Source organism: Agelaius tricolor, unplaced genomic scaffold (genome assembly GCF_023055355.1).
Source record: "Agelaius tricolor isolate 1412-34295 unplaced genomic scaffold, bAgeTri1.0.p SCAF_6, whole genome shotgun sequence".
In the NCBI taxonomy this organism is placed as follows: domain Eukaryota; kingdom Metazoa; phylum Chordata; class Aves; order Passeriformes; family Icteridae; genus Agelaius; species Agelaius tricolor.
Genome location: NW_027269266.1, coordinates 12,968,263 through 12,989,696, shown reverse-complemented (window position 1 = coordinate 12,989,696; position 21,434 = coordinate 12,968,263). Strand labels below are relative to the sequence as shown.

At 40.5% G+C, this 21,434-nt stretch overlaps 1 protein-coding gene across 7 annotated transcripts in view; it reads left to right on the top strand.

Annotated features, from left to right (window-relative positions):
- The first annotated feature begins 1,467 nt into the window (after positions 1-1,467).
- SVIL (supervillin) overlaps positions 1,468-21,434 on the top strand; it is a 101,873-nt gene continuing 81,906 nt past the window's right edge. Inside the window, exon 1 of one of the 7 annotated variants that reach the window (XM_071428712.1) lies at positions 1,468-1,899. In XM_071428712.1, coding sequence (XP_071284813.1) covers positions 1,836-1,899 — 64 coding nt within the window. In that variant the 5' untranslated portion in view covers positions 1,468-1,835. The remainder of the gene's footprint in view (positions 1,900-21,434) is intronic. The other 6 variants (XM_071428713.1, XM_071428714.1, XM_071428715.1 and 3 more) reach the window with 6 other exon arrangements.

Sequence of the window (21,434 nt, the reverse complement as noted above, 5' to 3'; positions counted from 1 at the left end):
GTGCAAAAGTGCCTTACTGCTGCATTTTTCTTCAGGCTAATAATTATTGGTAAAAAAGAAGCTATGCCTGATACCAGTCCCAAAAGTTAACATGTATCTCTGCACATGGCCTCTGCATGGCTGTTGCCAAATGTCCTTAGCTATTTTTTATGGACAAGACAGTGTCCTGACTATTTGAGAATTGTAAACTTTGGATGAAGCCATTCAGTTCAGTTCACTTCTTTCTGTAGTATGGCTTTTGAGGAGCAGCCTGTCCATCTGGGTCATTTGTCCCTGATTTCCATTCACTGAAAGATTTCTTATTTGTTTCTGGGATTTGGATTACTCATACATCTTCCCAAAGCTTTTATTGCAGAAATTGTCAGCCTTAGGAATGTGTTTCCCCCCGAAAGTGTAATGACTCAGGTGTGTTGCTGTGAAGCCACACTGCAAAGCGAGAGAGGGTCAGGAAATCTGAGAAGGGATGATTCAGTTGTGCTGCTTTTGCTGATTTCTTTGAATTGTGGATTCTGACTTCATCAGTAGCGTCTACAAACCTCGGTGTTTGTGACTTGCAACTGATACCTTTTCTAAAAACAGAAGGAGGCAGGAGAGACAGAGTACTCTGTTTATTTCAACAACCACAAGCAACACTTCCAAAATACACTTGTGGTTGTATCGCAGAGTTATGAATCTTAGGTTATCTGGTGGTGAGTAATGTGGTGAGACAGGAGCCCAATGTGTCCATGCTTTATTTAGAAAAGGTGGCTCTTACCAGAGGCAAGGAGCACCCGTGTTCCCCTCTCTGTGCTTGCTGAACCCCTGAGGACAAATATCAAATCTGCTGACAGTTTATGGTGCCAAGACACAGCACTTCCCTCTCGGGGTCTGACTGCAAGTTCTTAAGGATTTTGCAGTATAGAAAGAAACAAATTCCTTTCCCCCTCCAGCTGCTCACCCAAATGCACTTTTTAAGCTTTGCTGTGGTTTGATCAGAGTTAACAATGGGCTATGATATCTCTTGATCAGATAGATTTTTCTTATTTAAACACTATTATCTCACTAGAGAGGATGCTCACAAACAGATTGTAACAGCTTTCCAAATTCTTCAGGCAGAGCCTAGATTGTACCTATTATTACACCTAGAGAATCCTGGAGATTAAGAAAATATCACCTAATTTTCCTCACTGCAGAGTTAAACCTGTAGAGTCTGGGAGTCTGGGTGTGTGTCTTCAGTAAGATAATAATCTTTTACTGTTCTACCTACTTAAAAATAAAATGGAAGAGCAAATCCTCCCTGGCAAACCAGGAGGTATTCAATTTTGGGATTATATACAGTTTGCATTGAAGATAAGCTGGGTTAGGGGGCACAAGCTTTGACACAAAATGTGTGGCTTTATTCCCATGGACAGACAATGCAGCAGAACTGGGGATTACTGAAGACTGTGGGACTGTCCTCCCTAAGTTGCCACCTTCTCCTCAATTCAGAGTGCAGGGAATTGTTCCTCCCCATGGCAATAACATCACTGTAATTTGTGTCAGATAGTGAAAGAATAAAGGATTTATTCTCCCAGAAAGAAAGTGTTTGTGTTGGGTTTGGTTTTGTTTTTTTTAACGTTGTTGGTGTTTGGTGGTTTTTTTTTTTTTAAGATAAATAAAAACTCCTCTGTGAGTCATTTTAGGCTCTCACAGAAACTTGAATGTGCTAAATGGGTAGGTTCCCCTAGCTGAGCCAATGGGGATGGCCAGGCACAGGCAACACTTTTATCCCACTAAAGGGAGGAGGGGTGAATGAGCCAGAAGATATAAGCTGAAACAAAGCCATGCTGTCCTTCTGAGTCATTCTCATACACTGGATGGGTAAGGCTTCCTGCTTCCTGGGACACACAAGTGGGGTCATGATTCTAACAATGGATGCTGGTAAGTCGCTTTTTATTAAATTTGTCTGGGTTTTTTTTCCTGGGAAGTCTCTCCTTCCCCTCCCCTGCTCCCCCCCACACCAGCTGAAAAGAAGCTATCTGTAAACTGGGAAGCTGAATTGTTAAATAAGGGAATGCTGAACCCAGACTTTGCACGCTGTGTGCACTTCAGTGTCTGTTATTTCTTGGTGTTATTTCTTGGCTCTTACTCACTGAAGCACATATCCTCTCCTGCAAAGCCTGACCTCAGAATCAAAAGTGTGTCTGTTAATTTTTACTTCTGTCTGCACTGGGACAGAACCTGTGGCCTGAGAAGTGCTTGATGTCTCCCATCCTCTCTTTGATGATAGAGCTGATAGTGTCTGGAAGATACATTCTAGATGTTAGGCTTGTTGTAAAGGGACAGTGATTAACTAATGTATTGTCTGTGGCTTCCTCTGCTCTGTGTTTACAGAAATTTTGTATTGGGGAGGAAGAGGCAGAAACTGCTGTATTTCTGTGGTAGGCAGCTCTGTTTTATGTGCTTGTAGTGAAGGAAGCCTATTTTCTATGAAAAAGCACATGCAGGATTTTTATTTATTTTTTTAAATTAGGTACAAACACTAAATCTTCAACATAGTTTCTTGTGTGATATGGAGAATGAATGTAGAGTGGTTTCTATAAAAGAAACAAGCAATCCCTGTCTTGCTTCTAGAGAGGGGGGTGTGTTTCCATGTCATAACTTGCATCCTTCAAATTCCACAGTAATAAAAGACCTTGGATTTTAATGGCTATGGATAGGGCATAAAGCAGCAGTGATTGTGCTGTGGCAGCATGCTCTCGGCTGCTCTTTCTCCATACCAGCTGCAAGCATGCCTGCTGCATTTTTAAGAGCTCTGTTGAACTTTTGTCAGCAGTTGGTTCAGCTACTTTTTTTTTCACCACAATGCAGAAGTATAATGTGACTACTGTAATATTCTACAAGCTCTATTCAAAATTATAAACTTAGGCAGATCTTGCTGGTCTGTTTTATCTACTTGTAACATGCTGAGTTTACTCCATGCTAATGAAATGCTCATGTATCTGAATTGATTCAGTTGGGCATTTTCTGGGTCCTAAAGAGAAAAATGGCTGTGCCTTTGTATAGCTCTTTGACTTTACTGAGACTTCCAGAAGGTGACCCAGCTGGGTTATTCATGCACAATTTAAAGGAGACAGCAAACCAGTGCATTTCACCCACCCACACTTAATTGAAGTTGTTTTGTTATTGTCTTTGTAGGCAACTAGTGATTCTTTTTGTGTTCAAGGTATGTTACATGCTTTGCAAATCAGTTAAAACACAGGCCCTTTAACAGAGATGATAAAATTTAACACAAGTGTGAAGATGAATAAGATGGTGTATGGCTGACAATTTTCCATTAAGTGCAAGCTGATGATTTTTATTTTAGCCCTTCCATTAGAGCAGTTTTTAGAGGCCCTTAAAGCAGTTTGCAAAGCAGGAATTGGCAATCCTCTTCTACCCTTGCTTGAATAAGAAGGGTGGATGCCTAGATGTAGATGTCCTGCCCAGTATTTTGGGAGGATGCCCTGGCAATGTTCAGAATTTACGTGCTTGTGGGAGGTAGAGATACAGACTTTGCCCACAAGACACTTCTTGCCCTTTGAAGTACCAGAGTTCCCGTACTGCAGTGGAGTAATTGATGTTTTGGGATGTAATGTTTTGGGATGTAATGTTTTGGAAAGACTGGTGGGATGTTAATAATAGATGTTTGAAAAAATACCTTTTATTTGCATATACCTACATGCTTGCATTGTGCACTGTTTCTTTGCACTGTGAGGTGAACCATGAACATAATACTGCTCACCTATGTTTTGTTGGATCCAAACCTGCTTTTTTTTCTCAGAACAATGTCACTGCACTGGTTTCTCAGTAATTACTATGCTCTTCTAGTCCTGGTGGTAATTTTCAGTTATACCAACTTATATGGTTAGTAAATATATATTTTGGAAGCTTTTAATGCTGCGAGAATTTTTAAATTATAGTTCTCAACTTCTTTGTGGGGAAATGGTTCTAACTACCTGAAAGGAAACATTGTAATTCAAGGATTTATAACAGGGTATCCTAGTACTTCTCAAGTGTATTTAGGTTACAGAAAAAATATGCAAGCAATTCAGTGCCTTATGCCTTAATCTGGGACATGGATAGTGCTCCATGAAGTTTATCTGCTTAGTTTCATCCACCTTTTAAAGCTGTGCTTGCTGCTCTTGGAACTGTTTGCTTATTTCGAATTATGAGTTTGCTTTATAAGTCAGGGCTGATAACTTATTTTTTATGAGCATCAAATACTTAAGCTGTTTTTTAAGAGAACAGAACTTTCTTCCTTAAGGTAGTTGTAAGAATACTTGTGTATCTGTTTCAGAATCTGTTTAATTCAGGGTTTGATTCTGCTGTGTTTGCCTTAGCAGCTTCTAATTTCTGCCAGGAGGAGGACTGAAAATGTTTTGGACGGGGGGAATAAAAGGGAGAGCTGCAAGACAGGGTTGACAGTATAATTGGATTTGAAGCAGCTACAGGCTGGGACTGTTGCAACAGCTGATTTGATCCTTCTGAGTTTCAAGAGCTATTTATGGTAGATTAGCTGTATCAAAGCTCTACTGTTCCAACCATAAAAGGCTGGTCCTGTGTGAAGTTGCCACACTGCATTTGGCTTAGTCCTCAGAGGTTGGAGAGCCTATAGCTTTTTATGTGGATAAATCCAGTGATGGATGGAAATACTAAAGGCAGATCAAGGAATAACACTGTTGAGGACTTCAGATGGCAGCGAACTCTTAAAAGGAGATTTTCACTAATAAATTTTTTGCTCTGATGTTTGGAATCAGCACTTGGATATAGCTCCTGCATATTTACTGCATTTGGTGAACGCATGCTTTTAGGAAAGCGCTGTTCTAAATTTATCTGACTTATCTGAATCATCTTGACTGCACATGTACTTGCCAGCCATGCATGTTGATATTTGGTAACTTTTGTGAAGTCACTTTTCTGTTTTCTAAGTGGGTGAGTGTTAGGTTCTTGGGAAAAGAATCTTAGCTGACGCGAGAAACTTCTTTAAAACAAGAATAATGAAGTACTTGGCCAGAGAGACCTACAGGCGTTATCAGTAACTATTTTGAGAAGACTTTGACCCCTTTTGCTGCATCTGTACCTTCTTTCTGTCCTCTTTGTGTAAAGACAGACAAGTGGATTTTTTACAGGATTCTGAAGTAAGTAGCACCTCACTCGGGCAGCTTGCACCCCGTTGCTCCAGCCAGTTGTTTGTGAATATTCACAGCACTGTCAGGTTCAAATGCAAGTGGGTTTATTCCAGCCTGTGCATGCCAGTCCTTCAGCCTTCCTTAAGGCATTTTGTCTTTTTATTCTCGTGGTTTTGCTTAGAAGATGAGTTCATTCTGCTATGAATGGAAAGTCCTGTTGCTGGTTGGTTTGTGTGATGTGTTTCTCTTTTTTTTTTAGGTTTTATTATGTTAACCTTAGCCATAGTACTGCAAATGGCTATAAGAACACTTCTATAATAACAAAACTTTCAGTGGTATTTTTCTCTTGTGTTTAAGAAGTTCTATAAATACATGGGAGTACTGTTGCATTGGATGACTGTGCTCTATTTTGAGACTCGGAGCATTCTGAGGAAGACTTGCTCCAACTTTCCATTCTCTTAATTTTAAACATTACCAGAACACTGCAGGTAGAAGAGGTAGAAGTTACTGGCACTGTTTTACCTTCTTCCCCAGCAGGAATATCTTTGCTCACAGTTCATTTGTTTCAGAAAATTTGCAGCATTGTCAGGTTGAAATGTGAGTGGGTTTATTCCAGCCTGCTTAAATGGGGGGAGCATAAAAGACAGGGGGGTTGAAAGGTGAGTTTCCTTGCTTCAGGGATATTCCAGGTGTTGTATTTTAATCACCAGAAACACAAGAATAATGTCCTTGACCAAAAAAAAAAAAAAATTCTGCTTCTCAATTTGCCTTTCAGGAACTAGCAATTTAAGGCCACCTTCCATTTTATTAGGATTATAAATCTGTATTTCTCTCAAATGGATCTAGAATTTTTATTCTGAATTATATAAACCTTTGTTTTAGCCTGGAGAATACCAGAAGACAGAACATGTCTGGAGCATTACTATTTTAAAACCACTTTGAGTTTAGTGATAGGAATATTGTATTGGAATAAACTCCCCCATATAGTGACTCTTTCTCCCACAAACTTTGTTAGATATATATTTAAATAATCACCTGTGTCTACATATTTTATAGGAGATTGACTCCTTCTACCTGCAGAAGCAGTGAGGGTTAGGAAGAAACTGCCTGATAAAAATACTCCTTCAGACATCTTCTTAATCTTTGTATTGTATAACAGATTTGTGCTTCAGTCTGGTACTGAGTTTCAAGTGTTTTTACATTGCTTCCACTAAAATGAGTATTTTTGATAAGCATCCTTTTTTGTATGATCTGATTTTCTTTTCCTTTCCTAATTATATTTTAAAAAGCAAGTTGCTGTAAATTGCTCCACCATTTTAAAACACCCACTGTGTTCCTGTAAACCTGCTAGAAGGTGTCAATGCCTTAAAGTCTTAAAACAGACCACAGAGACTTCAGATATGGAAGTTAGACACCACAGAGTGTGCAGTAGCTCTTAACTTGAATTTAAGTCTTGAGTGCACTAAGGGTGAAATGAAGGAAAGAGTTTGATTGATGGAAAGTAACAATATCAGCTTCTCTTTGTGCAGCAAAGGTTTAAACTTGTTAAAACAGGTAAATTTTCTTCCCTATCTCAATTTAAAGGTTAATTCTGCCTCTCCTATGTTGTTTTGTCTTGATTGCATTGCTAAATGACATTTCTGGCAAAAATTTCCAGTAGGAAGGAGGATTTCAGATTTTCTCTGAGCTTTATTCAGCAGGACTCTAGCTGTGCACTTAACATTTCTTCACTAAATTCTTTGTATTTGATACTTTTTATGGGATGAAGGTAGGGGGGCATGAAGCAGTTTTAATCTGTCTCTAACTATGCCATGTTTACCTTTTTATGCAGAGAAGAAAGATTGCACTGTAACTGTACTTGGAACTCCCCAGAAGTGTCTAGTAGAGGAAAATGAAAAGGGTAGTGCACATTGCTCCTTCCCAGTGAGTCCAGGTAGGCTCAGAGGTGGTGGAGGTGGGCCATTTGTGACCAAGGCATTCAGGCAGGTCACTGGAATCTTTTGCCAGTTTTCTGTTTGGAAAGTGTCTGTCTTACACAATACAACACAGTATGAGCTGAGGTTTCTCTTGTCTCTATGTTGATGAAGTGGTTTGAAAGCTGTATGTAGTTTAGTACATTTGTTTATGCAAAAGGTGACTAAGAATGCGTGGAATTTGTGGTTTGTGGTTTTGGGGTTTTTAAATGTAATATTGTCATTTTTATTTTCTTAGAACATGTTCACAAGGTCAGGTGTCTGTGAAACCTTTAATATAATGAACAGAGGAGAAAATTGCACAAGCTTATTTAGTTTAAATTGCCATTGTTTGAGTTGATGTTTGCTTCCCAATGTGTTGGCTGTATTGGATGGAAATTTCACTGTAATTTTCAGGAGGCAAAAGCTGTGGAATAGTCTGCAGGAACAGGATGGCTGAGATTATTGACTATGCAGAGGCCTTGCAGTCTGCAGAGTGTTTTTCTTGCTGAAAGCAAAAGCTTCTGTCTTCTGTTTCTGCATGGAGAAGCCTCCATTTGGGTACTGCAGGGGAACAGTGAGCTTGCAAAGGAATTAGTGTGCACCATGGTCTCACCTTGTTAATTCCCTGCTTTTGCTCTAGTCCCAACTGGACACATGAGAGTTAATGGACACATTGGAAGGTCGTGATTTTTAATGAGCAAAACATGTCCTACTTGGAGTCTGCCTTAAGCAGATAAGAATGCATTGGGTAACTGGTGGTAAAAATGCTTCTGATGTCACTGATTCACGTGGGGGTGTGTTGAAGGGAGTCTTTCAGTACAGAGGGTACAGCAATTATGCATTAACTCTTTGATGATTTATTTGGATTTAGTTGATGAAAGGGTCTCTCTTTGCTCTAATGATGCCAGGTTTCAGAGTTTAAAAAAAAAAGTGAAGTCAGTTTTCGAAGACCCACATTAAAATTATTTGGCTTTCCATGTCTCTCTTCGTGTACACAAAAAAAATCATCACAAGGAACTTGGACATGTGTCATAATATTTAGGGCCATATACGTTTCTAAAGCAACTTGAGCCTCCATCAGACCATTCTGAAGGAAGTGTGCAATTTCCTGACAGAACTGAGCTGTTTGACACCAAAAAATGCCATGCTGTTACCAGTGTCTGTTACAAAGGGACTGCATTCAGGTGTTAGTCCAGAGATTGTGTGCCAAAGTGCTGTGAGAAGTAGATGATATTTCTGTGGAGTTAATGACTGCCAAATGTGCTCCTGGGGCTTATACCTGTAAAACTCTTGGCAGGCAGCAAAGATGTGCAGGATTTCATTCTTGCTCTGTTATATCAGCCTTAGATTTAGACAAAATTACTGTCTATTCCCTAAAATGAAACAAAGGTAGCACTGTCTCCCATCAGCTCTCTGTGGAAGGATGAAGGACTGTGGATCACTGTTTAAAAACAATTGCACCAAATGATCTAGAGAATATGCAAGTCATATGTGCTTCACATGTGACTTTTTCAATCTTGCCCTTTCTGACAAGAAGCCCAGTTAAGCCTCTGAGACAGCTAGAATAACTCTTTAACTCTTAGAAAATAATTGCCCCATCTGTTTATATTACAGTGAAAAATGGACAGTATGTCTATGTCATTTTCCATTAAGTGGCAACTGGCCCTGAAATTGAGGGGAAATCCTACTGAAAGCAGCATTTCAGGCAGCTGTTGGCATTCCAGCAGTGTCTAGGGTTGGGTAAGGCTCACCCTGCAGCCACAAGTTAGGTCTGGGAGTTGAGACCTGGGCTCACTTGGCTTTGGTGTCAGTAATTGTAACACCTGCCTGCCTTCAGTTCCAATAAAAAAGCCCTGCCAGATGTTCCAGCACAGGCAACTGGAGCTGAACAACCAGCACAGTTGTTGCTCCAGCAGCACTGGACTTCACTTTTTCACCTCTTCATCGTGAAGAGAAGCAGCTATTTTTTTTTTGTGGTGAGTAAAGCTAACCTTGAATGATATATTTCTTATTGTAGTCAAACATCCAGAGCATATAATTCATCTGAAAAGCAGGCTCAAGGCTTTAGTGTTGGTAATTCTAAGCAACTTGAAGCTGAAGCAAATGAAGCTTACTGCATGCCCTAGAGTTAGTTTTCACTAACCTGTTTCAAACAAAAGAGATGTGCTAGCTCCCTGAGTTGCTGTGTGAGTTGTACACAGTTGTACACTGAAAACACAGCTCAGCCCCCATCCTTTCATTCTGATTGGATTGTAAGGATTGGCTTGGCATGTAAGGAAACTTCACATTTATAGATGAAGGTTGAGTTTTAGTATGGGAAACTTCATTTCATACCTGTAAAATTAACTCAGGTCTTTAAAGGCTGCATTTCAGATTTAAAAACCAAATTCTCAGCGTGAAGTTTTCCCATATTTCTTTAAATTCCATTCCTTAAACCAAACTTTGAAAAATAGCACAGGATATGTTTTGGTTATAGAGCTCTGCATACTAAAATACTCTGCTTATCAGTACACAGATATGTAAAGGTATGCTGCAAATGTAACTGTGACAGTTTTGACATTGTCAAAATGCATTGTGACTTTATATTGGAATTATTGGAAACTGTACCTCTGCAAAAAAAATCAACATTGCATTTTCAGTCAACCAACTGTTCTGAGAATGAACAAAACCATTAGAAGTTTTCTTGTGGTCAATTCTGCTTACGTAGCAATCATCTAGAATTGTGTTTCAACTGACTACAGTCGTTTTGTACCCAAACACTTGTGGAAGAAACATCTGTTGGCAAAAATTGTTTGTATTTGATGTGTGGACAACTTTTATTTTTTCTTTCCCCTCTTGTTGACATTCCTAGAAAGGATAAGGGTCTTTTGGCCTATTTGGAGCTAACTGAACTGACCACATATGCTGACAAAATGAATTTTATGAAATAACATGTGAATCTACCCTTGACATCTGCCAGGGATTTTGGAGGGGTGGGATCAGGCAGGTAGATAGGTGCGTGTACACATCTGTAAAGGGCAAACAGACACAAACATGTTGCTGCCCTGAGCAGCAGTGGAGGCCAGGCAGAGCTGGTGCCAGCAGGGTTGGAGTGCAGGAATCTATACCAAGCCTTCATAAGGGCTCCTGATTGTTGTGTGAATCTGAAGAGTGACCTGTCCAGATGGAGATCTTGCAGTGGTGGGAATGGCATGTTTAAGATGTAGAAAACCTGGCTAGGTTAAGTTGTTTTAAAAAGTAGCCAAGAAATGGTTGTCTTGAAGTACATCACAGCTCAAAAGCACAGGTTTGATGATTGCATGCTCATTTACAAGATAGTGTGCCAGATAAGAGATAAATGTTTGGATCAGAGAACTCTGAAAGGAACTGAAAGAGCTGTGAAGTTAAAAAAAAGCTCCTGTATATGCAAATGTTTGGCATTTCTCTTCCGATCAGAGGCTGGCAGCCTTTGCTGTTCAACCATTAGATGAAGTCACAACCCTTTATATGTAAGAGCTATGTTTAGGTGGGCAAAGGAAAATGATCCATCCTGGCACTTACTCAGACTGAGTCATAGAGGCCTAGATTTTCTGGTGTTAATTGTGTTTCTGGCTATTTGGACTGTGTATATTTGCTGGCTATAAGGATTTGTAAGTGTTAAGTCAAAGGAGAAAACATAGCATCAACAGTTCTGTCCAACATTTTGTTCTCTGAGGAAGTAATGTGTTCCAGACCTGTTAGTTAGGATTCATAGCAATTACTAATTGCAGGAAAGAAAGCATAAAATCATCCATGAGACTTTGTGTTCTTTGTAGCTGCCCTGCTTTAAGCCAGAGAGGCCAGGAGTGGCCTTGCTATTTATTTGCTTGTAGACTGGTGCTTAGGGCTGTCTTGAAGTGGATTGAGGCTTCAGGTGGGTAAGTTTCAAAATGAGATCTCCTCAATTTTTGTTTAAGGCCAGGGTTACCAATTTTGTTCTTCTGACTACTTTAGGCAGCTGATGATTTGGATTGGCAGATAGGAATAGTGGAAATGGCAATCTTGCTTTAAAATACCAATTTAGGAATCCTTCCCACTTGCCTTTCCATTCCCAGTTTGCTCTGGAACCACTCTCTCCAGTAGTATCAGTTGAATACATGGCCACACAGATCAGGGAGCTGCTCTGTCAGAAGTTTTTTCCACTTCTCTCAGGTCCTCTGGGTTGCTCAGACCTGCTCACCATGGCTGAGTCAATGTGGGTGCTGAATTAGCAGCAGAGGAAGATCAGGCTTTGGAAAGAGGTGCTCAGTGTGGGAGTGAGTGTGTAGGACAGGTGAGGGGGGAGCACTGTGTTGGCTTGGGTTAGATGGCAAGAGATGAGATAAAAGCTGGAGTGCCTATGAGCTCTGTGAGGTTCCTCAGTGCTTTGCTTTCACCTCATCAGGTGGGATTTAAATGTTTGTGGTGTGAGGTCTGTCATACTGTGCTCATGACAGCCTGTTTGCTTGATTTAGAGAGACTTAAGCAAATGTTGGAGAACTTCTGCTTTATTTTAAGGCACTGTATTGATTCTTGGACCAAGTCTACTGCTGTGTCTTCTAGCCCAATATTAAAACTGCCCACAATCTACTTGCCTCTGTGTAGTGCTTCTGGAAGGAGTGTCATGAGGACATAAGTTTGAACAGTCTTCTACTTGAAATTACTTAGTTCTGCACCTTTGATTTGAGATATATGTAAACTCTTTTCTTGAATGACCAAAGCTCATATACTGCCTGTGCTGGCTTGTTTGGACTTAGGTAAAAATAGGTATAAGTAAAATTGGGGCATAATTTTGAATTGCAACTATGAAAGAATTATATTTGATATCACAAGTACTTTAAAGCTTAATTGAAGCCAGCACAGAAGTAGCACATTTGTAGTGAAATATTAAATGTTCAAATATTTTTGATTGAAACCTAGGGCCCAGTAATTGAGTAGAATTTTATAAGTGACTTCAAGTGCCTGTGAGGGACTGAATGCAGACAATGAAATGTCATGACAGCACAGCTCCATGGAAGTCAATGGTCAGGAAAGAAGTGACTCCACACATAATCCTCTCAGCAAATGCTTCAGATAAATCAATAATTGTTTGGCTAACTCTCTTGTACTTCCTGGTGTCATGGTGGCCTTCCACAGCAGGCCACTTGCTCCCTGAGCAAGACTTCAGCAAGGCAGAGAGGAGAGAAGCAGGAGTTGAGAGAGATCAAGGATTAGGGACCAGGCACTGAGATGGAAAGGTAGAGGTGTCTTCAAGGGAAGCACTTAAAGAATCAGAATAGGCTGAGTTAGAAGGGTCCTACAAGGATCATCGAGTCCAGCTCCTGGCCCTGCCCAGCACCATCCCCAGGAGGCACAAGAGGAGCTCTCTCATGTTTTTGTTTCTCCTGTCTTGATTGGATAAATGAGCTAGTTTAAACAGGATCTTCAGGCACCTCTGCTGGGAGCAGACAGGGTTGATATGCTGGGATAATGGCCTGAGATTTAATCTAAATATTGCACCATGGGATTACACCCCAGGAGGTGTAAATGACTGGTTCTCAACATGGCTTCACTTACATGACCTGGACTCTGGCAATGCCTCATCAGGTGCCTGGGGGTGTTTACTCCTTATTCATATCTTTGACTCAGTCTGTGAAACACAACCTGCTGCTCAACTGCAGAGTCTAAAGAATGGTTTGAGTTCAAATGAGCTTTAGGCTGATTAACAATTCTGAATTGCTTCTCTCTTGTGACATGTAACAATTAGTTGAATTACCATGATGTTTTCTGGTGTCTATGTTGCTTCCACAAGCACAGATTTTTGTGTCAAGCACTTTCACTGTTACCTGGGGAGCAAAGCACAAGTGTGTCCCTTGCATGTTGCTAACCTGGTGGGCAAAACCGAGCCATGAAAGCCTATGGAGCTGAGATGTGCCCTTCTGCCTGCAACAGGATGCCTCACTGCATCTCCTGCTGTGCAGACATGTGTGGATCTTCCTCCACAGAGGAGTAACTTTGTCAGCTCACTGGAGGTTAAGTGTATTCAGTAGAGTTCAGTAAAAAGCAATGTAGTTGGTGGTACTGTTCCCATGGCCATCAAGCTGTACTCCCTGTGGGTGGTCCAGCAAGGCAGACAGGCTCAAAATGTTTGGAAATATGTACACAATTCAGGACCCTGAAGCTGGCCAACATGGCTGTCTATCCTACAAGAGTATTGAGTGCCAAAAAAATTGGGCATTCAGCTTTATCTAGCCCATCATGTTTTTCTTTATAGCCAAAAGTCTTTCTTAAAACCACCTGCAAAGTGTTGTAGCTGTTCAGCTTTCAGGGTTGACAGCTACCCAAACCTGATTTGATTGCAGGCTTGAGATTTAACTGGCAAGCTACTGAAAATAAATAAATAAAGGGGCTTGATGGTGCTGTAAGAGTTTTGCAGGCTGGACTCAGTTTGGATTTTTTTCACCTACTTTTGGAGCTCTTAGCAAAGCAACAATCAAGCTTTTGGGTCAGATTCTTGAAGTAAATGATTTTAAACTTCTGTTGCTTTTTAAAATAATCATAATATTTAAAAAAACCCCATTCTGCTTCTAAGGGAGATCCCATAAAAGTGAAAGGTTGCCCTTCCCCCTGCACCACAAAGAATCTCTCCTGGTTAGGGCAAGCAGGCATCTTGTGACTTGGTCAATTGGTCTTTGTGTTCTGAAGACATAGCATAAATTATTCTCTCCCCAAAGAAGGCTAGGAAGCTGAAAAACAAGTCCAAATAAGCTGGTTTCTCTCCAGAAGCCAAGCAGAAATGGTGTAATCCAGCCACAGTGATGTGTGCTTGCTGTGCCTGCCCAGTGTCCAGGGCTGCCTGCAGTGCAGAGCTTTCCCCCAGGCTCTGGTGGGAATTCTCAGTAGCCTTCCCAAACACCAGCCTCTGGCCAGAGCTGTGACCTGGGAGCTACAGGAAGCATCAAGTGATGATGTTCTACAAAGCCATTTTATTTATGGTACTTCAGGCTTTCTGGATTGCCCCATAGGCCATTGTATCAGTCACAATTTTAGCCTTTCCCTTTTTAAAATAGGATCATGATTACATCCTTCAGGACTTCTGACCTTTTTTTTTTCACTGTTTCAGTTGCTGATCTCTAATTTCTCCTTCCTTTCCCTTCAGAGGTTATATTCTTTTTATTACTTGTTATTCTTTATTCATATTTCTCTTCTCTTTTTTTCCTGCTGAATAGTCTAGAGGTTCTCTTTGGAGGTGCCTTTAAATATTGCATTTGCCAAATGGTGCTGTTGGAAGTTACTCTTCCAAATTTAGAGCTTTTCATTGTTCTGTAAATATTTCGAGCAGAAGCAGAAATCAGAAGCTTGGAATGTTCATTTATGACAGATCAAACCTCTTACCTTGTTTGTTCTGAAGCAGTAATGCTGAGGGGAAAATCACATAATTGCATAAATTGTTGTAAGGTAAGGCTTGACAATAACTTCAGAAAGTTCTAACTAAATTTGTTTTGTCAGGAAATGACAAAAGTAGTTCTGAGCTTTGTTGAGCTGCCTCTTTGCTGACAAAGGAGAAATATAGCTAAGGAATATGTAGGAGAAATGACACTATTTGGCTTTCTAGTTATGCTTTACAATTTGCATAACTATTAGGAGGAAGCCTAGGGCTTAATAAACACCTGGCTCAATGCATTAAATGTAGCCTTGAATCTCACATTCCTTACAAGCTATGCTCTAAATATTTGTTGTGCTATTTAGATTCATAAGAGCTTTTGATCTACCTTCATTGTGAAGTTTTATTGAGCTCTCCTCTTAGAACTGGAGATGCTTCACATCTGGGGATGGTTGGTTCCCATGTCTGTGACATACAGTAATGTCCAGGCCAGTGGCCTAAAACTTCAGCACTGTCACAGTTTGGAAAACACAAAAAACTGTCAAACAAATTACAGCCTGTGATACAGAAGAGATGTTTAATGCCTCTTGGTAATGGAGCAAAGTGTCACAAACTTTATTTAGCTGTTGCAGTGTGCCAGTCCCATCTGTGCTGTAGCACTCGCTGAAACAAGCTGACTATGGGGAGTAATTCCCTGTACACATCTGATAAACTCTGTGGTTTGGACAACTGTTCTCTTACATAGGAGCAGCCTTTGAAGGGCTGGCTGTTGTGGGCTTGGCTTGTAATTGCAGTGGCATGTAGGAGGAGAGAAACAGGAGGAGATAAGGGAGAAACAGTTTTCATAGCCTAGAACTGATGAGGCCTGTGAAGAAGCATCATGTCCACTGGAGGGGTTTATGGGACCCTGAGCAGCAGCACTAGGTGTCTGCTGTGCCACTTAATGTCTATGAATTGACCCAGATGCTTGGATCAACTGCAGCCTTGATGCACTTTCTGACTTGTAATAAATGTGCTAAGGAAGAAGCAGAAGGAATAGAACCTCTTTGAGCACTGACATGCCATTGGGTTTTCATAAATCCCTGGAAGTGTGATGCTGGCAAATGAATATTGATAAACCAGGCTATTAAAATTTTAAGAGAACCCTGAGGGGATGATGATGTCAGATTCCAGAGTTAATTACAGAGGTGGTAAAGTTCTTGGCTAACTAGGCTGAACATACTCTCACAATAGTTTTAACACAATACAACAATCAGAGGGAGCCACAGTGTTGGATGTAGGTTCTCAATCTCTTAAAATATTCCTTGAACTGAAAGTCTAGCAGTGCAGGGAAGAGAAAGTATTTACATCCAGCTACTGTGGAAATAAATCAGTTTCTAGTGGTTGAGTTGCTGTTTGTCTGTTGAACTTACTTTTGTCACTGAATTGATTTTAGTTTCTGGCTCATTCACTTGTCATAAATTGCCCTGCAGGGTTGGGCTGCTCTGCTGTGGTGGCTCTCTTGAAAATTGCCAATTCTTATATGCAATCTTTAGTGTTCATGAGCCTTATTACAGGGAATACTAATACTTCACCACCTTTACTTACTCAAGGCAGCAATCAGTTGCTACTGCATTTTTTGACAGCATTGATTAAAACTCTAGGAAAAATGCCAATCCCTCATATTTCTTATCTCACTTGGTTAGAGCTAATAGCCATGGTTGTGGATTCATACCCCATGTGGGCCATTCAGAGTTGGACTCAATGATCCTTGTGCATTGTTTGCAACTCAGAATATTCTGTGGCTTTTCCATTTATTTGGGCTTTGTCGTAGTGCAATGGGCAAAACTACTGAACATAATTATAGCTACCCTGGAATCAGGAGGTTAAAGCTCTAAATTGTGAGATCTTACTGAAATTAATGTTACCATTCCATTTCTAATAATATTTCCATTCTTAAATAGAAAGGGTGAAAAGGAAGAACACATTACTGTGTTTCTCAACTCAAAATTTATACCACAGGACACTTTTAATAGCACAAGCCATAGAAGGAAGAGGAAGAAAATAATTCTTGGAATTATTTTTTTTTTTAGATGTTGTATAAAATTAAAATCTAAACCAAACTCGTTAATTTGGTTTGCTGCAGAAACACCTGAAAAAAACACTGTAAACATTGATGAAGCAGTCCTTAAATCCAAGCAAAAGGCCTGAAAGCAACTGTGAACCTCAAAACAGGTTAAATTGATTCTGAAAGTGTAGGCTAATTTAGAAAATCATTCCAACTTGCTTTGAAATTGAAATCTTTCTTCTACTCAGCAGTCAGTAAGTCTAATAGAGATGCTTTGTGACCACGAATATGAATAAAGTCTTGCATTTTGAAATGCATTTTATCAGAAATAATAGTTCTAAGAACTCTCATCAGTTCTGGGAGTGCAACAGGAAATTGGTAATGTCTAGTGAGATGTGATGCAATCTTGAGAGAAGGTAAATAATTTCTTAACCTCAGCTTTCAGCAGCCCTTGTTGTAGGGTGACTAAAGAGGCAGTGTCTGCTTTTGGATGTGAAACACAGGCTGCCTTTTTGACAGAGCCCTCAGAGTGCTCTGAGAGGAAAGCATATTTATCACTTGCCTGATCCTGCAGTTTGCATGATTAAGTAAGCATGAGGTCTTCCACACTGCTCAGTCTTGAGTCCCTTTCCTTCAAGAGGGATTTGTGCTACAGAAACTGGGTCCTGCTCACCTTCTTCCTGCTTACTAAGGATGCTTTAACAATGTGGCCTCTACACATGAGATCAGGTGGAAAGAAAACAAACATCTGCAAGATGTATTTCATGATGGAAAACAAAGTTCAAGACTGTTGTGCATGAAAGGCTTTTGGATGTCACATGCTGGCAGCCAAAGCTGTGCTGAGTGCATCCATGCAGGAGACAGGAAAGTTGCTTGTCACAGAGGAAGAACTGAACAGATGCCGAATCCTTATCACAAATCTGTTCACTTCAAAGAAAAACCATGTTAGTTGGAAAGCTGGGCTTTTCCTTAGCAAAATAATATTTCAATAAGTATTTCCCCTTCTTTCTCATGACCATGCATCAGAGGATGGATCTGAGTGGTTCTTGTCATAGAAGCCAGATGTCTCTGTGGTCTAGAGAGGCTGGAAGTGAGAGGCTGGCTGAGTGGTGGTGGTGGTGGTGGTGGTGGTGGTGGTCCACCCAGGCCCAGTGCTGGGATCAGCAGTGAAGTGGATATTTTTTCCTCAGTTCAACAGCACTGAGCCAATGCTTCAGGAGTGTAGGGAAAACCACAAGCTAAACATTGTGCAGAGTGTGAACTTTAACTTCTGGAATAAAAAGGTTTTTTTCTGAAGAGGATGAAAGTACCTTTAAATAGATACCTCCTCTTTCTGTTTTGCTTTCATACCTTTTTGTATGGCTCCTGTATCTGACCTTGGCAACACTGGGGAGGAAGAAGGTAGTGAAGAAAACCTGAATGGAGCTTGATGGAGTCTCTTTTTCCAAAAGAAAAAAGAAAAATTTCTGAATATATGTCAGCTTTTCTAGCTGAATTTTTTCTTGGTGTGAGAGAAAGCAGGGTTGAGAAAGAAAATGCAGATTGTGATCTTTCACTTGAGGCCAGGTTATTTCTTCAAATTCTTGGGGTCTTCTTTTCTCCCTTGGTCTCCTCTGCCTCTAATGTTCCTGAGATCCCTGGGAGAGAGGAGTATCAAGAAGATGACTGGCTTCAAGTTTTCCTTCCATTTATTTTTGTCTAAGTGGTCAGCGGCTGTGTAAAAATAGTCTCTTCTCTGTGTGTGGGAAGAAGGGGGATGTGATCTCAAGGAGCCATCTTGCAGGTATTGCTGGGAGCAGCCAAGTGCCAACACCAGTGTGGGAGCTGTCCTGAATTCCTGCATTTTGGTACACTGATGATGTTTTACAGTTGGAATTTTACATCGAGTCCTTTGTCAGCACTTCCTGGCCAGCTCTGGCTGTGCCTTGCAGGGCTGTGGAGCTGCTGTGGAGCTGCTGCTTGTGCCCCAGAGCAGGTACCCTGCACTCCTGGAGGCAGCCCTGTGCTCCAGTGTCCCTAGAGTGCAGCTGGGTGAGCCTCATCCTTGTGGGATTTCTATGGAGCTCTGGCATGGCCTCTCTCCTTTAATGATTAATAAGCAATTACAAAGGGGGTTTTTTGTTTGCTTGCTTTTTCAAACCGTAAACTCCAAGCTTGTTTTGTTTTTTTTGTTCAAGGAGCACATGGCTGTATTGATTGTGCAGAGCTGCCTGTCACTTTGCCAAGTTGTTGTTAGCCTGCCTGTGGCCAGGCAGCATCTCTGCAAAAGCCCTGCCTTGCCTGCTCCTGCATTGTTTCCAAATAAAGGCATGTCTGAAACAAGAGTTAAGCCTCCAACTGCCCGACCTTAAAGAAAGGACTTTTTACCCATAGATTGAAAAGAGGTGATTTTTCTGCAACAAAATGCTCCTTCCTCACCCCCTTCCCTTTCTCAAATTCGGTAAAAAAGTTGCTTTAAAATTCAAATCATGCAAACAGCATGTTTTAAACTCATTCTCTCTGGCAGACAGTTAGGGAACCATCAGACCTGGAGTCACCTCGAGCTTACTAAAATGTCCAGTCTATATATTTTGTTATATATTTAGAGCAGCTTAAACAGAAAATGCTCATGTTCCTGGCAACAATTTAAAAGTGATCCTTTCCTCATCTGTGTGAGGAGTGGGCAAGGTGAATGGCTACCTGTAATGCAAGGCAGTAGTTTGAGTGATTTTGGTTTTTTTATTATTTCTTAAGCCAGCAGTACTTTTTATCATGGTTTAACACAAGTTTGGAGTGGCATAATAGTGTTTAGCTGTGTATGATCTAAGGACATAGCCAACATGAGGTTGTTAGGAAGAGGTAATTTATTAGACCAGCTGGTATAGGGGGAAAAAATGAGCCAAGCTTGCAGGCACACGAGCACTTCATCAGGTCTGAAATAGAAGCAGCAGATTTCAAGGTTAAACAGAAGTTATGAAAAACTGCCCTGTTTAATCAGACATGCATTGAACTGCCAAAGAGGAGCTGGCTGGTATGATATTCCTTCAGGGGAGGAGGGAGGGTGGGAAGATGATTGTTATACTGTAGAAAGAGATAAGGACTTCACAGCCTGTTAAACAGGGGGAGGCTATAAAACCAGTACCTGATGAGCTCATGACTGTTCTTAGTATCTTGGGGATAAGAAATTTTAGTTCTTTGACCTCTCTTTGTAAGGTTTTGGTTTTGTGGGATTTTTGAGAATCATGATTGCCACATCAGTCATTTGTAGACAAATAGTTGGTTTTACCTAAAGGAACTTTATAAGACAAAATTAGTTTCAGGAGTTCTTTGTCAATTGGTTGCCATCCTTAGCCTACACTGCTGACTTAAGAAGTTACTTAACACCAAGTTCATATTTGTAGAGGTAAGAGCTTAAAGAAAAAAACCCAACAACTAAACCTCTATTGTTTATTGGGTTTTTTTAAGCACAAAGTATTTGCTTCTAAAATCTGATCTAATCTATTCTAACAAAAAGTCCTGAATGCTAGTGGGCTTTTTAAAAACCTTTTCTTTTACTCAAGCAGAAGCCAAATTCAGAGTTGAAATGTTTAAAAAATAGGTTTCAAGGCTTTGTAGAATATCAGATGCTTTATTTGTGCTGCTATCAGAGTTGGCAATGTGCTGTTTCTAAGATTTGAACTAGGTTGTGTTATTAATGTGGTTTCAGTACAGATCTGATGATGCACTCACTGTCAGTATGTATTGGACTGTACACTGTGGAGAGCAGAGGAGAACTACTTTTAAAAAAGCTTTTCAATATTTTTCTGTAGTGCTGCATCCTAAATTGATAAATATTATATTTAAAGCAATGACAGATTAAATATGTTAAAGTAGAAGTCACAATCTTCTCTCTTGCTCATCTGACTCCTTAGTTATGTTTAATGGGCTGTCTGTACAAATGCTCCCTAAATTAACCTCTGTGTGCATTTTAAAGTTACAGTATCTGCCTTTATCATGCCAGACTGACTTTCAGTATCAGTTATGATGGTCAAAACGATTGATGGTGTTGTAGTGGTGTCAGGAGTCCCAGGAACCCGGCTGTTCATTTTTCTGGGTCCCACTGCTGTGTGTTAGGAGGGCAGAGCTGTTTACTCAGCTGGGTCCCATTTGTACAGCAGGGCTGGATAGGTAACCCTGGAATTTAACCCAAGCCCTGGGTAGGTGGAGGAGGTCAGAAAAGCTTAATCTAATCCAGATAAATTACTTGCCAGGAAAGGGTATAGCTGTAATAGCATTTGTCTTTCTCTGCCAGCAGCTTCCTCCAACCTGCTGAACCAACAATTTGAAAAATGTTGTCAGGTATTGGGAGCAGTTACACAGCAAGTGGGAGAGACTGCAGCATCTTCCATGATCCTTGATGTTGTAGGATATGGCATGGCTGTGCCTTGGCTTACTTGAAGGTAGTTTTATGGAAACTTTAAAAGATCAAAGTATGTTAAAATATCCCTTCCATGGGGTACTGGAGTCACAGAACTCTTTGATCACATGGCTAGCATTGGAGCTAAGGTTTTTGTGGTTTGCTCTCAAATTTGTCAAGAATTTACTTGTAATTAGCTGTGAATGGCCTCCACCACTACCACTTCAGCAGCATTGCCAGTGCTTTAGTAACCTGTCTTATGAGTCTCAGGAAATGACCTGAACACCCACACTGGACAGCAGATCACCCTTAGACTCCAGGACTGGTGGTACTGAGTATGGCCTCTCTGTAGCAAGTACATAGGGAAGGAAATATTAGAAGCTAAAATGAATATATTGTGTTAATACTGGACAAAAAGGAGTAGCAGTATTAGACTGATATGTGGTGTGGAACAAGTTACAGAAAAGCTGTAAACTGACTGCAGCTTAATGGAGTGTGATGGCTCAGTTCTAACGGATAGGGGCTTTGTATATTGGCTGCATGTTGTGTAAGTAGCTTTTATTTATGG